The 13,392-nt window shown below is 45.5% G+C and overlaps 1 protein-coding gene across 1 annotated transcript; it reads left to right on the top strand.

Annotated features, from left to right (window-relative positions):
- The first annotated feature begins 289 nt into the window (after positions 1–289).
- LOC126079921 (E3 ubiquitin-protein ligase TRIM21-like) lies at positions 290–11,487 on the top strand. The gene is made up of 7 exons (XM_049891277.1): positions 290–302; positions 4,164–4,609; positions 5,101–5,196; positions 6,274–6,504; positions 9,372–9,394; positions 10,044–10,144; positions 10,480–11,487. Exons 1-7 carry the CDS (start codon positions 290–292, stop codon positions 11,016–11,018), a joined length of 1,449 nt encoding a protein of 482 aa, XP_049747234.1. The 3' UTR covers positions 11,019–11,487.
- Positions 11,488–13,392: the final 1,905 nt, after the last annotated feature.

The raw sequence follows: 13,392 nt of genomic DNA, 5'->3' as shown, positions 1-13,392 counted from the left end.
GGACTTTTAGCCTACTTTACTGTAAAGAAAGAAATTTCTCTTTGTCAAAAGCCATCCGCTTGTGGTATTTCTGTTATAGCAACATTAGATAACCAAGACAAGTACTGAAGCACAGGCAGTGAGCGAGGAGACTTTGGAATGAGTGGCATCTTTGATCTTGTAACCAATTACCAAGCTGGGAACTATGCCAGCTATGCATATGTTATGTTAATGATTGTGTGCATATTACTGGACAGGTACCAAAACAACCCTGTGGTAGATGCATTAATAAACCAGTTGCCTTTGACTCATGACGACACCATGTATGTCAGAGTAGGACTGTGCTCCATGGAGTTTTCAATGGCTGATTTTTCATAAGTAGATTGCCAGGCCTTTCTTCTCTGGTTCCTCTGGGTGGGTTTGAACTGCCAACCTTTAGGTTAGCGGTTGAGTGAAAACTGATTGCACCACATTGGAACCTTACATGCATTAATGTTCTTGTTGTTAGGTACCGTCAAGTCACTTCCAACTTATAGCAACCCTGTGTACAAGAGAGTGAAACACTGCCCAATGCTGCACCATCCTCACAATCCTTGCTTTGTTTGAGCCCATTGTTGCAGCCACTGTGTCAGTCCATCTCAGTGAGGGTCTTCCTCTTTTTCACTGACCCTCTACTTTACCAAGCATGATGCCCTTCTCAAGGGACTGGTCCCTCCTGATATCATGTCCAAAGTACTTGAGACAAAGTCTTGCCATCCTCACTTCTAAGGAGCATTCTGGCTGTACTTCTTCCAAAATAGATTTTTTCCTTCTTGTGGCAGACTATGGTATATTCAATATTCTTTGTCAACACGGTAATTCAAAGGCGTTAGTTCTTCTTAGGTCTTCCTTATTCATTGTCCAGCTTTCACATGCATATGAGGTGATTAAAAATACCATGACTTGGGTCAGGCACACCTTAGTCTTCAAGGTGACATCTTTGCTTCTTAACACTTTTAAAGAGGTCTTTTGGAGCACATTTGCCCAATGTAATGCCTCCTTTGATTTCTTGACTGCTGCTTCCATAGGCGTTGATTGTGGATCCAAGTAAAATGAAATCTTTGACAACTTCAATACTTTCTCTGTTTATCATGACCAATCCATGCACTAATACCCCTGCTTAATTAGATGAGTAAATTGAAGCTCAGAGAGATGGGCATCCAGCTAATAAATAGGAGGGTCCGCACTGACTGAGTCCATGTCTGCCTTATTATGAAACCTATGTTCTTCTCATACCCATTCTCTTTCCAACAGAGGCTTACTCAGTTCCTTCAACAAACAACAAAGGGTCTACAGTGATGTGAAACAGTCATTTTCAGGGTGTCTTTTTTCTTTGATTTTTTTCACTGTTTCCACTCTGCTTTCAGGGACTGTTTATGTTAATGGAATCAACCCAATAGGTGTAATGGTTCGGTAGATTCATCACATTTATTACCAAGCAGCCAAATAGGTGTAATGGTTTGGTAGATTAATCACTTTTATTACCAAACAGCCAAACAGAATGACAGGATCCACTCTCCACAGAGCCCACTCACCTTCCCATTCCCCAGACTCTAACCAAGGGATCCACAGAAGTTTCTGTGTCCCTGATGCTCACTGAGGGTAAAAAAAAAAAAAAAAAATTTGTAAGGTAGTAGAAATTACCCGTTTTTCTGAGAGTCCGGTTCCTTCCTTATGCCCCAGTAGCTGACTTTGTCCCCACAGGCAATTAGGGCGGGACATGACACACTCCTCTAGAGTGGGCAGCTGCCGCGGAGGGGAGAAGGTCTGAAAACGACGCATAAACCACAGAGAGTGATTTCAGATCTAGGACTTAAGAGGGAGAGACTACAGGGGACTCTGAGCCACAGCTGCGCAGAGGAGGGAGGGGGAAATGGGAGAGAGACATTACATTTGATAATCGGAGAGCGTGAGCCTAGGACGAAGTGCTGCTGAGTTTTCGTTCAACCCCAGCTTCCAAGATGCCCAAGTCTAGGGGCTCAGAATCTTCTAATCCCTCTCTCACCCCAACTCCTCCTTGTCTCTTCCCGTTTGCCCTCCCACTTGTCTTCCTTCCCGGCTGCTATTCTTTCTCTCCCTCCACACCCATTTCTCCTCCCCTCCATTCAATTCTCCTCCCACTCTCCTCCCCTTTTTTTGACTCATCGAAAGTGGAATCAGGAGTGCACCTTCGGCCTTCGAGTGCCCTGTTGAGGTGAGTGAAACTGGCTAGGCTGGGGGATCCCAGCCTCCCCTTACCCAGATTTGAAGATTGCCTGTGGAATCAGGAGTCCACCCTCGCCTTCGAGTGCCCTGTTGAGGTGAGTGAAGCTGGCAGGCTGGGGGATCCCAGCCTCCCCTTACCCAGATTTGAGGATTCCCTTCCACCCCTTCTGCCTTGCGGGACTTGGTCGACCCAGCAGGTCTTCCCGCGCGGGCGCCTCTGCCTAGAAGGAGGCTGGGCTCTGAAGTGACTGCAGAGTTAGCCGGCGGGAGCCAGGCCGCCCTGTTGCCGGCGCCCGTCAGGGGAGGAGGGCCGCGCGAACCTTGGAGAACCGGGATTGTAGCCCGGAGGTTGGCCCAGGGGAGCCCAGTGTGGGGCGGGCAAGCAAACCTGGAAACGGAATTTCCCTATCTCCAATCGACTGCACTGGGTTTTTTTCCTATCTCCAAAAATCCACCTCTGCAAGTGAGAGGGACAGGGCTGCTCAGGACGTTGGACTAGGATGTATCCTGGTCCAAGACTGAGGTGGTCAGTGTCCTGGAGGAAATGAAGTCAGGAACCAGGTAGTCAAGAGAAGAGCCCAGGGAGTGCTGGCCACACTTCTGAGCGCACACTGTAGCCTCCCTTCCCCCACTGGCCTACCCCTCAAAAGCAAAACTCCTAAATTTTTTCCTCCTCTTCCCTGTTCTTTCCTCTTTTTCATTTTAGTCTATGTAACTTTATGCAAATTATTGCATCTGTTTATTGATGTACACATGTGTATGTATATATGCATGTGTATATGCGTACATATATATCTCTACATTTGACTCCTGCCGTTATTGTAACGAGGAATGAATTGTCCCTAGGTGGTGCAAAGGGTTAAGAGGCTCAGTCTGAAAGGTTGGTGTTTTGAGTCTATCCAGAGGTTGGGTCTTTTAGAGGCACCTTGGAAGGCCTGGCAATCTACTGAAAAACTCAGCCATTGAAAGCCCTGTGGAACACAGTTCTTACTCAGACACAAAGAGGTCCTTATCATTCAGGCAACTACTTTAGTTTATTTTTATGATTAACTTTTCAGCAAAATCACTGATTGATTACTTGAGATGGGAGAAGATGGATGGAAAAAGCCTTGGCCCTGAGGGAAATCTTCATTTAAAAAAAGAAATCACCAGAAGGACTCCCAAAGTGGCAACTGGTAGAAGTGGTACTAGTGAGAAAGCTGGAAACCCCGCAGCCTTATATTCAGGCCCAGCCCTCTGACTCAGTACCTCCCACCTGGACCTCCCTTCCTGTCAAATTGGCTACTATGCCTGCCCCAACAGACAACTTGATGTATTTGAATGGGCTCAGCCCCTAGCTGGGCACAGGATTTTTTTTTTTTTTTTCCATCCCATCTTCCCTTCCTTCCCCTCCCTCCCTCCCCCCCTCCCTCCCTCCCTCCCTCCCTCCCTCCCTCCCTCCCTCCCTCCCTCCCTCCCTCCCTCCCTCCCTCCCTCCCTCCCTCCCTCCCTCCCTTCCTTCCTTCCTTCCTTCCTTCCTTCCTTCCTTCCTTCCTTCCTTCCTTCCTTCCTTCCTTCCTTCCTTCCTTCCTTCCTTCCTTCCTTCCTTTCCTCCTTCCTCCTTCCTTTTGTCATTTCTCCCAGGCAGTTGGATTATTTTCCCCTTGGCGTGTAATGGAGACCCTTTGAAGGATTTAAGCTGGGGTGGACATGATGAAAGCATAGTTCTAAACAGTTTTACCTCTGAGATTCTGGACAATTATATTTGCCTCTTTTGAAGACTGTTTCCCCTTCTGTCTGACCAGACTATGGAGGAGAAGCCCTTGTTATTCAGATTGACGTTCTTGCTTTGTCTTGTTTTTATCCCCTCCTGTTCACCACCCCCATGTCCTCCTTTGAATCATTTTATTTTTCTCACACAACCCTTCCCATCTTCTTTCCTTTCCTCCTCTCCCCACTAGTCCCCCACAAGATCTCCGTGGTGCTGTTTAACAGGAACACTGCCCCTGTGGCCTCAGCGAAGCCCCTGGCAATGATGTGGGAGGAGGTAACATGCTCTGTCTGCCAGGATCCCTTCGTGGAGCCTGTGGTCATTGAATGTGGCCACAGTTTCTGCCAAAAATGCATCTCTGAGGTCGGGAAAGATGGTGGCAGTAGTTGCCCTGTGTGCGGGCAGAAATTCCTGCGCAGGAACATCCGGCCTAACCTGCAGCTAGCCAACTTGGTGGACACCCTTGGACAAATGGACCAGAGCACCATGAAGTGGGATCAGTGTAGGGTGCATGGAGAGAAACTTCACCTGTTCTGTAAGGAAGATGGAAAAGCACTTTGCTGGGTGTGTGCCCAGTCACGGAAACACCGTGACCACTCCAGGATCCCTACTGGGGAAGCTGCACATGAGGACCAGGTGAGGCCTTAGCACAAAGCATGAGCAGGTAAAAAGGAGATGGGCCCTGATTAGTGCTTTGTTCTCCACAGCTTGGGATAGGAGAGAGTGGCCTCTGGAGTTGAAGGACTGGGAAAGAAAGGGAATCTCCCTCCATGTCTAATCTAAGTGGAGAGTTGCAGACTAAACACAACCTTCTCATTCCCCAAGAGTAGGGAATATGCTGTGGGAAAATCTGGCAAGGATCATGTTTCCTTGTGGCTTCCTGGTTAATTAGGAGTGAGAACGCCCCCTACCCCTGCCATCCCAACAGTGTGGGTCTAGTCTACAAGAAAACATCAGACTTTTTCTGAAGTCTTCCCATTCATCAATTCCAACCTCACTCAAAACTCCAGTGCTCCAACTTTCTCTGCACCCAGGCTTTTCTAAGAACCAAGATGACCTTCCCCCACCCCATGTTACCCCACCCTACTTAGTCTGGTTAGGGATTGACTTGCTGTCTCTCTCTGCAGGAGAAGTTCCAGGTGGCATTACAGAAGCTGAGAAGAGAGCAGCAGTTAGCTGAGAAGTTGGAAGTCGATATTGCTGAGAAGAGAGCAGCCTGGAAGGCAAGGGTCACACCCTGAAAGGGATCTTAGATCAGAAGTCTGGGCAGAATTCAAGTTCGTGGGCTCAGCTATACCTATCTGAATAGCTGTAGAGTTTGTATATCTCACTGTCTGAGAACCAGCCATCCTCCTTGTCTCCTGATAAAGGGAAATAAGAATGAAGGAGGCTAGAAAGAGAGCTTCCAATCAAACACAAAGATTGAGAGTCTATAGGAGAGGGGGTAGAGTGGAAGAAACCATACCCTAAAGCTCCCTGCTCCTCCGAGCTCAATCACAGCAGATGACGGTACCAGTGCTTGGTGTCTGGGACAAAGGTATCTCAAGAGAGCAGCCCAACCACTATGCCTTGTAGGAAATGGCAGAGGCTGTGAGGAATGGGCTTAAGGGTTGAAGTAGGAAAACCAGTTTCAGCAAGTGGTTGCTTGACTACGTCTAGATCGCTGGTCCAAAGTATAACAGAGAACTAAAGCTTGTTTCACACTGGTGAAGGAGTTTCACACTAGTGGAGGAGGGGCAGGTCAGGGATTAAGAGAGGTGCAGAGAGCTCATGGACAACAAATCCCAGAAGAGGAAGATTTGTGGCGAGGGAGGGAGGAGCCAGGCTGCAATAGGAAGCAGTGACTCTCCAGTTACCAGCAAAAGAGGGCAGGCAAAGAATATTCCAGAAACTTCCCTTTCCCATGACTTAGAAATGATATTGTGAGCCTCTCTGTGCGAGCTTGTTGGAGGTGGGGTCAGGTCTTAGTCTCTTAACAACTCAGAGAGAAATGAAGGCCAAGGGATACATTTGAGAGGTGACTGGCTTTTGAAAGAGAGGTTGAGAAAAGTCTTGGGTGTCGTAGGCTTATACAGGTATGATTGTGGGCCAGCTTCAGTGGGCTCCCACCAATCCCAATCCTCTCTTAGTCCCAGATGCCTTACCCACTAGTCTCCCAGCAAGATTCTCTGTTTGTGTGTCCCCAGACATAACCAGAGTGATGAATCTGCAGAGGATAGAAGTAGGTACCAACACCCTCCATCCTTGAACCTTGAGTTATTCTGATAAAAACCATACCTCTCTTCCCCTTACCACTAAAGACAAAGGTTGAGACACAAAAACCAAGGATTCACGCAGAGTTTGTGCAGCAGAGAAACTTCCCGGCTGAAGAAGAAGAGAGGCAGCTGCAGAAACTTGAGAAGGATGAGACAGATCAGCTCAGAATCCTGGGGGAGACTGAGGCCCAACTGGCCCAGAAAAGCCAGGCCCTGCAGGAGCTGATCTCAGAGCTGGAGAAGAGGAGTCGGGGCCCAGTACTGGAACTGCATCAGGTGAGACCAGGGAGAGGCTACCTCTGAGATTCAAGGAGTAACTAGAGAAAAAACAGTTCCCTGGGTCTACCATTGGAGCAAATGGAAACCTGGTCCTTGGAATATTCTTAAATGAACCGAATTGGGATTCATGGGTGGTTTTCATTCAAGGTATAGAATGGTACAAACTTAGGAGGGAATATTCCATGCGGCAGAGTTCCTGGCTGGTACAAACAATTAACATGTGGAGGTTCAAGTCCATTCAGAAGCACCTTAGAAGAAAGGCCTGGCAGTCTTCTTCCAAAAAAACTCAGCCATAGAAAACCCTGTGGAGGCCAGTTCTACTCTGACACACATGGGGTTGCTATGAGTCAGAAGTGACATGATGACAGCCAGCTTGGTTTTTATTCCATGCAACAATGAACAGAAATGGACATCTTTGGTAAGTGCCTGGCATGTACTGGGGGAGTGACTTTGAGAGAATCCTTTAATCTTTCTGAGCATCAGATTTCTCATATGTGAAATGAGTATTATGTTATATATTTCAAAGCATTTTTGTGAAAGAATCCACTAAGGTCCTTAGATGAGTGCCTGGCCATTGGGGAGGGTTTAATAAATGAGATATAACTAAAAACACTGAACTGAAAATCAAGAGGCAGTAGCCCAGCCCTGGCCCTGCTGTCAGTTCTCTCCATAACTCCAGGTTAAGTCATTTTTCTTTCCTGGACCTGATTTCTTCATTTGTAAAACAGCGTGGGTGGGAAGTGGACTAAATAACATGGATACTCCAAACTTTAGCCGTAAATGTATCACCTTTATACTTTCTGCTACTTCTGTGAACAGCCTAAATGATTTTAACATATTATTCTTCCTTAAATTGTCTCACTTTTTTAGTCTAAGTTTAGTTTAAAAGGAAATTTGTCCTAAGCAATAATAGCCAAGAAATTATGTGTTGATATACTGTCGTCATGTGCCATCGAGTCAGTTTTGACTCATAGTGATGTAGAACCGCCCCATAGGGCTTCTTGGCTGTAATCTTTATGAAATCAGATTGCCAGGTGAGCTGTCCATGGAGCTGCTGGATGGGTTTGCTTTTGGTTAGTAGCCAAGTGCTTAACTGTTGCACCACCAGGGCTCCTTGTTGATATGTTACTTATATTTTATTCTAATTTATTTCATAACAATAATAATAATAACTGCAAGCTCTTGAATAGCACATATTACATGCCAGGCATATCTTTATGTCAATGCAATGAGGTGGGTGCTACTATTATCCCCATTTCATAGATGAGGACACTAAGGCACAGAGACATTAAGAGTCTTAATGAAAGACTAAAGCTAAATAACTTGACCAAGTCCACCCAAATAGTAAGAGGTAGAGCTAAGATTAAAATACATACATAGCTATTTTTTAAAAATTCATCAGTGCCTGATCCCACTTATAGTAAATACCCAGGAGATGCAAATGCATAGAGATAAAAAGTAGATTAGTAGATACCACAGGCTGGGGTGGGGAATATGGTTATGCAGATATGGGAAATTAATGCTTAATGGGTACAGAGTTTCTGTTTGGGGTGATGAAAAGGTTTGGAAACAAATAGTGTTGAAGGTTGTACAACATTGTGAATATAATTAATGTCTCTGAATTGTATACTTAAAAATGGGTAAAATGGCAACCTTTGTTTATATGTATTTTACCACAATTTTTAAAAAGTTCATCATTGAACATTCTACTTAAAATCATCTTGCATCCAACGTATGTTTACCTTACTGTGGGAAACCATGGACCAGATGGTCTCAGAAGTCCCTCTGCCCTCACATTCTACACCCACTTCTCACTTATCAACATGGTTAGGTTCCAAAGACCAGGTCATTATGTGAAAATCAGCATTATGTAAAAATGGAGGATGACCACCATCAGATCACAAAATGCAGGATGACTACATTGTTACAAAACTGCCAAATTAGATCATTACATAACTGCCAACCCACTGAAAATGATGGCCCAGGCAAACTGACACATAACCTGAACCATCACAGCCTGCGTTGCTCTCTCTCGCACCTCGGTGTCTGTTACGGCCAGACATACTTCGTTAATGTGTAAAATAGTAGGATAGTAGATTTTTTACTCTTGTTGTAAATACAAAATTTTGGATAACGATATCATCACTAAGTGAGGAGTAAGTATACAGTTCTTCTTTTCCCACACCTTTTCACTCTCTGTCAGATGTGGTCATGAAGCCATTTCTTTCTGGCTTGTGCAAAAAGGCTGATCTGATTTGGTTGACCTGACAGGCGCTCTCTTCCATTATCCAAATCTTGTTTCTGCCAGACATTGAACTGAGCTTTCTGGTATAGTTTTGACTTGGCCTAGGAGCCTACCAACTCCCATGTGAGGGCCCCAAACTCCCTGCACCAGAATATTCTCAGATGATTTGATTTTACCTAATGAGGGGTAGCATTAAGTACAGCACAGGATAGAGCTTTGACCAACCAGCCCTTCTTCCCCAAACAACTCAAGCCCACAAATGAGATAGAGCAGTTTCTGGGGATCCTGGTTTAGACATTCTCTCCCTGTGATTCTCTCTAGGCTTCAGCCAGGACCGTTTTCCCTCTGCCACCCTGGATCTGGGCTTTCTCATTCATTTTCTGAGTCAGAGTCCTTAAACTGAAGATCTTTCCTGTAGCTATAGGTCACACCCATGCTAGGTTCCTGGTTACCCCACAACCACCCACACTCGAAGCTGGTCAGATATGGCTTTCTGCCCCTAGAATGGGGCAGAGTAGTGCCCTAGGACCACAGGTTTGTGTCACATCACCCTTAGGACCAAAGTCTCAGTGGTGAACCAGTAACTCCACAACTTACTCTCTGTCTCTTTTCTCCTCAGAAGGCTGAAAGTATCCCGGAAAGGTAAGGAGAGGTTTTCTTTGTAAGGGCAGGGGATGACAAGAAGCACATGCACCTATGAAAAAGGTTCTTGAGTTAGAAAAACATATGCTAAAGTTTTCCCCATCCTCTTCCCTATTTTCAAGAACCTGATCGTCCATAAAATATTTTCTAGTCTCAAAAGGCTAATTAATGGGCGTCCCTGTTGGTGAGTTGCCCACAGTGATTGGACTGTACTGTCTTCACAAAGTGAAGCCGTGGCAAGCAGAAAAATTCTGGGAAGCTCTGAGTCAACAGCCTGCTGGGATTCCTTTTTTAAATGGAATTTAACCAGTTACAAACCCCCAAGAGCCATGAGTAAGATCCACAGCATGGACGAGACTCCTTGAGTTCCTTACAGAAGTGATTCAGCCTATGTCAGATGGCCTTGCCTGTAAAATGCAGTAGAACGTGCTTAAAGGGTGATCAGGCTTGGAGAGGAGATAGGGACTACCTGCATGCTGCGGAGGCTCATGTAATCAGCAACCGCAACCCCCAGGGACTGAATAAAGATGTTTGTAAATTTGGGTAGAATTAAATTACCACAGTCATCCATGAGGGAGGTTATGCATTCGGGTTCCAGAAGGATGTGATAGAAATTGGAGATGGAGGTCTCAAATTCGCTTTCCCTCAGGAGTGAGGCCTGGAACCTGAAGGAGCTAGGCGTTGCCTCCCCGGACCTGAGGAATGACTTCCGTGTGCCAGGGCTGAAGGAGATGCGGAAGACACACGGAGGTTAGCAAGCTCTAGGAGTTGTGGGACTGGCCCACATGGGGAGCTGAAGGGTACAATGTGGATGCGGAGCCAATGCCCAGGGTGGGGGAGAACAGCAGCATCTAGGAGAGATGGCAGGTTCGAGTAGGTGGGGCAGCGTGGAGATAGTGAAAGTGGTTCCCTCAAAGGTCAAGGCAAGGGCCGGAGTTGGCTGGGGTGCCGTTTCCTCACACGCTGAGGCTCAGGGTCACTCCCTCGTCCTTATCCCAAAGTTTAACACATGCACAGGCCACTGACCATCACTGCCCCCAGCCACCCCACACTCTCCAAGCCTGACCGTGGTCCCCTCTCTGCAGTACATGTCACTCTGGATCCAGACACAGCCAGTCCGTGGCTCATCCTTTCTGAGGATCGGAGACGAGTGTGGCTTGGAGACACCTCCCAGGACTTGCCTGAAAATGAAGAGAGATTTGATAGTTATCCCATGGTCCTCGGTGCCCAGGTCTTCTACTCTGGAAAGCTTTACTGGGAGGTAGACGTGACCGGAAAGGAAGCCTGGGACCTGGGGGTTTGTAGACACTCTGTCAAGCGGAAGGGACAGTTTACGCTCAGCCCTGAGAATGGCTTCTGGACAATTTGGTTGTGGAACAAACAAAAATATGAGGCTGGCACTTCCCCCCAGACTTCCCTCGACCTTAAGGTGCCTCCTCGCCAAGTTGGGATCTTCCTGGACTATGAGAACCACACCGTCTCCTTCTACAACATCACTGACCATGGCTCCCTTATCTACACTTTCTCTGAATGTGCCTTTGTTGGGCCTCTGCGGCCCTTCTTCAATACTGGTTTCAGTGACAGAGGAAGAAACGCGGCCCCTCTGACCCTGTGTCCACTGTAGCTGGGATGGTAGGGGTCCACTGACCATTGGTCTCTTCTGGACAGTGCTACCTGCTCCCTGTTGATACCCTTCCCAGTTACTGCCCCTGCCTCTTTCCATTAACTGAGCCACCTCTGCCTCTGCAGAAGTGTCAGCATCCCAGCAAGCAGGCCTTGACAGGGAAGTCACTGAAAGTCAAGGCCCAGTGGCTTTCAACAGCAATATTCCTGCCCTAGATTGCATATGATTCCCTCCAAGGAGGCCAACTACTTCTATTTGGTCCAAATTCATCTGGATCAACCAAAAACATGTTTCCCCCTTGTTTATGTGACTTAAATTTTATTTTCTTCTCTTCATCCCTACAGCCATTGCCTTTGGTCAGATCTCTGTCCTATCTTTCTTGCTTTACCAAAAGGCTTCCTGAGGGAATTATGCCTCAGTCTATCCCATTCAGACCTCGTTTCTCATCTACATCTAGGATTACCTTTCCAACAGACACGCACCTGATCATAAGTGGCTCCACATTGCCTATAGAAAAATAGCCATGGCTCATTACCCAGAGATTGTGTACCTTATAAGGGAAGATATTAGAAAGAATCCAAAGGCTCAGGCATATCGTTTCCCTGAGTCTACAGGGAACCATAGAATATAACACCATAGCTGGTAACGATTGTATTAAATTTTGTGAAATAATAATTTGAAAGCATGGAAAAGTCTCAGGAATGACTTCTCTTCGTAGCCACCAGAATTATGGCATCCTGCACGTGTGAACAGATCAGTGCTAATAGGAATTTAGTTGTATCAGGCAAGATGAGTCATGGCAAGGCTCTCATCCTCTTAAGAGTCTTTCAGGAAAACCTACTCTTCAAGTGCATATACTCCCTGGAAAGCAGAGAAGGCCAAGCCTTTGGAGGAGACCTGAATCTTTGACCTTGTAAGTGAAGCCATTCCAGTCATTCAGCAGATGGTGAGAACCCTGAATCTTGCCCTGGGTACCTTCCACTGCTACCTGCTCCCCCTCAGGATCTTCTTGGACTCATAATGATTTTACTTCTAGAATTAGGTTTACACGGTGCTGTTGGTTGCAACATCATACATTTCTGTTTGAATATCATCAGTTTTTCTGCTTCTGTGTCTCTTTCTTGGGGTTAGCCAATGTAAATAACGGTTTTTGACCTTCAATTGCTATACTGGTTGGAGGAGGCTATCATAATGATAAATAAACTTAAATAATCTGATTTCTCAAAATCTGAATGCCTTGGTATATTGGGTTACCCTGATACTTGGGAATCACACAGATAACACACTGCCATCCCCTTGGTCCCCACCAAAAGGAATCGAGCAGTAGAGATTTCACAGTATCTCAACTATCACCCCCACCAGTAATCACTAACAAGTGACACAGATACCCGCCTCCATGTCTCACAACAAATTTTCTTGAGATAGAAGACACTACCAGCACCAATTACAATTTTGATTAATACAGTCCTTTAAGATGCAAATATAACCTGTTGCCTTTCTTGATCTCCTTGATTCTACAACTTCTTTCTGAATTAGGAGAGGCAAAGTTTATTACACCAAAATTTTAAAGATAAGCTAAGGCAGAAAGAGATGAGCACTTAAAAATTTATTTACTGCTCACTCTGTCTCATACATATTAAAGATCCTTTTTAAGCTTTATTTCATTTAGTTCTATCATATCTTTATGATGATACAGTCAGGCATAATCAGGAAATTTAAAGATAGGGTGTCTTCTTCATGTATACTTCAAATGAAATTTTATTTTTCAAAATGTCAGACAAGTATATATAATTAAAATAGATTATTTTAAAATATTCTAATTGAAATTCTCTAGATAAGTACATTGTAGGGGTAGTTTTCTCATTGTTTGATTTGGTTTAGCTTAGTTTTCATGTCCCTCTTTTTCTGGTACCCTAAGCTTGTGCTTAGGTTACCTATTGGGAATACGTCAGTGAGTAGTGTTTTTCCCATTTTACAAATGAAATAAGAGTTGCTGTCTTAGGCTAGATTCTCCAGAGAAGCGAAAGGAGGGAAGTGTATATACATACATGCATATGTATGTATGCATGTGTATATAGTATATATATACACGTGTAAGAAAAATTTTTTTTTTATGCATATACATATATAGTGACTGAGAGAAGGAAAGAAAGATTTATATCAAGGAAACAGCCCACGTGCTTGTAGAGGCTGGAAAGTCCCAAGTGTGAGGCTTCTGACTCACATAGCTGCAGGGGCTGATGAACCCAAGATCGACAGGCCAGACAGCAGGCTGCTGGCTCACAGCTGTGGAGGCTGATGAATCTAAGATCGGCAGGCCATACAGCAAGCTGCTGAATCAAGGCCCAAGAACCAGAGGTCAGATGATGACAAG

Source organism: Elephas maximus, chromosome 7 (genome assembly GCF_024166365.1).
Source record: "Elephas maximus indicus isolate mEleMax1 chromosome 7, mEleMax1 primary haplotype, whole genome shotgun sequence".
NCBI lineage: Eukaryota > Metazoa > Chordata > Mammalia > Proboscidea > Elephantidae > Elephas > Elephas maximus.
Note: the sequence above shows the minus strand (reverse complement) of the source record. Positions and strands in the feature narration are given on the sequence as shown.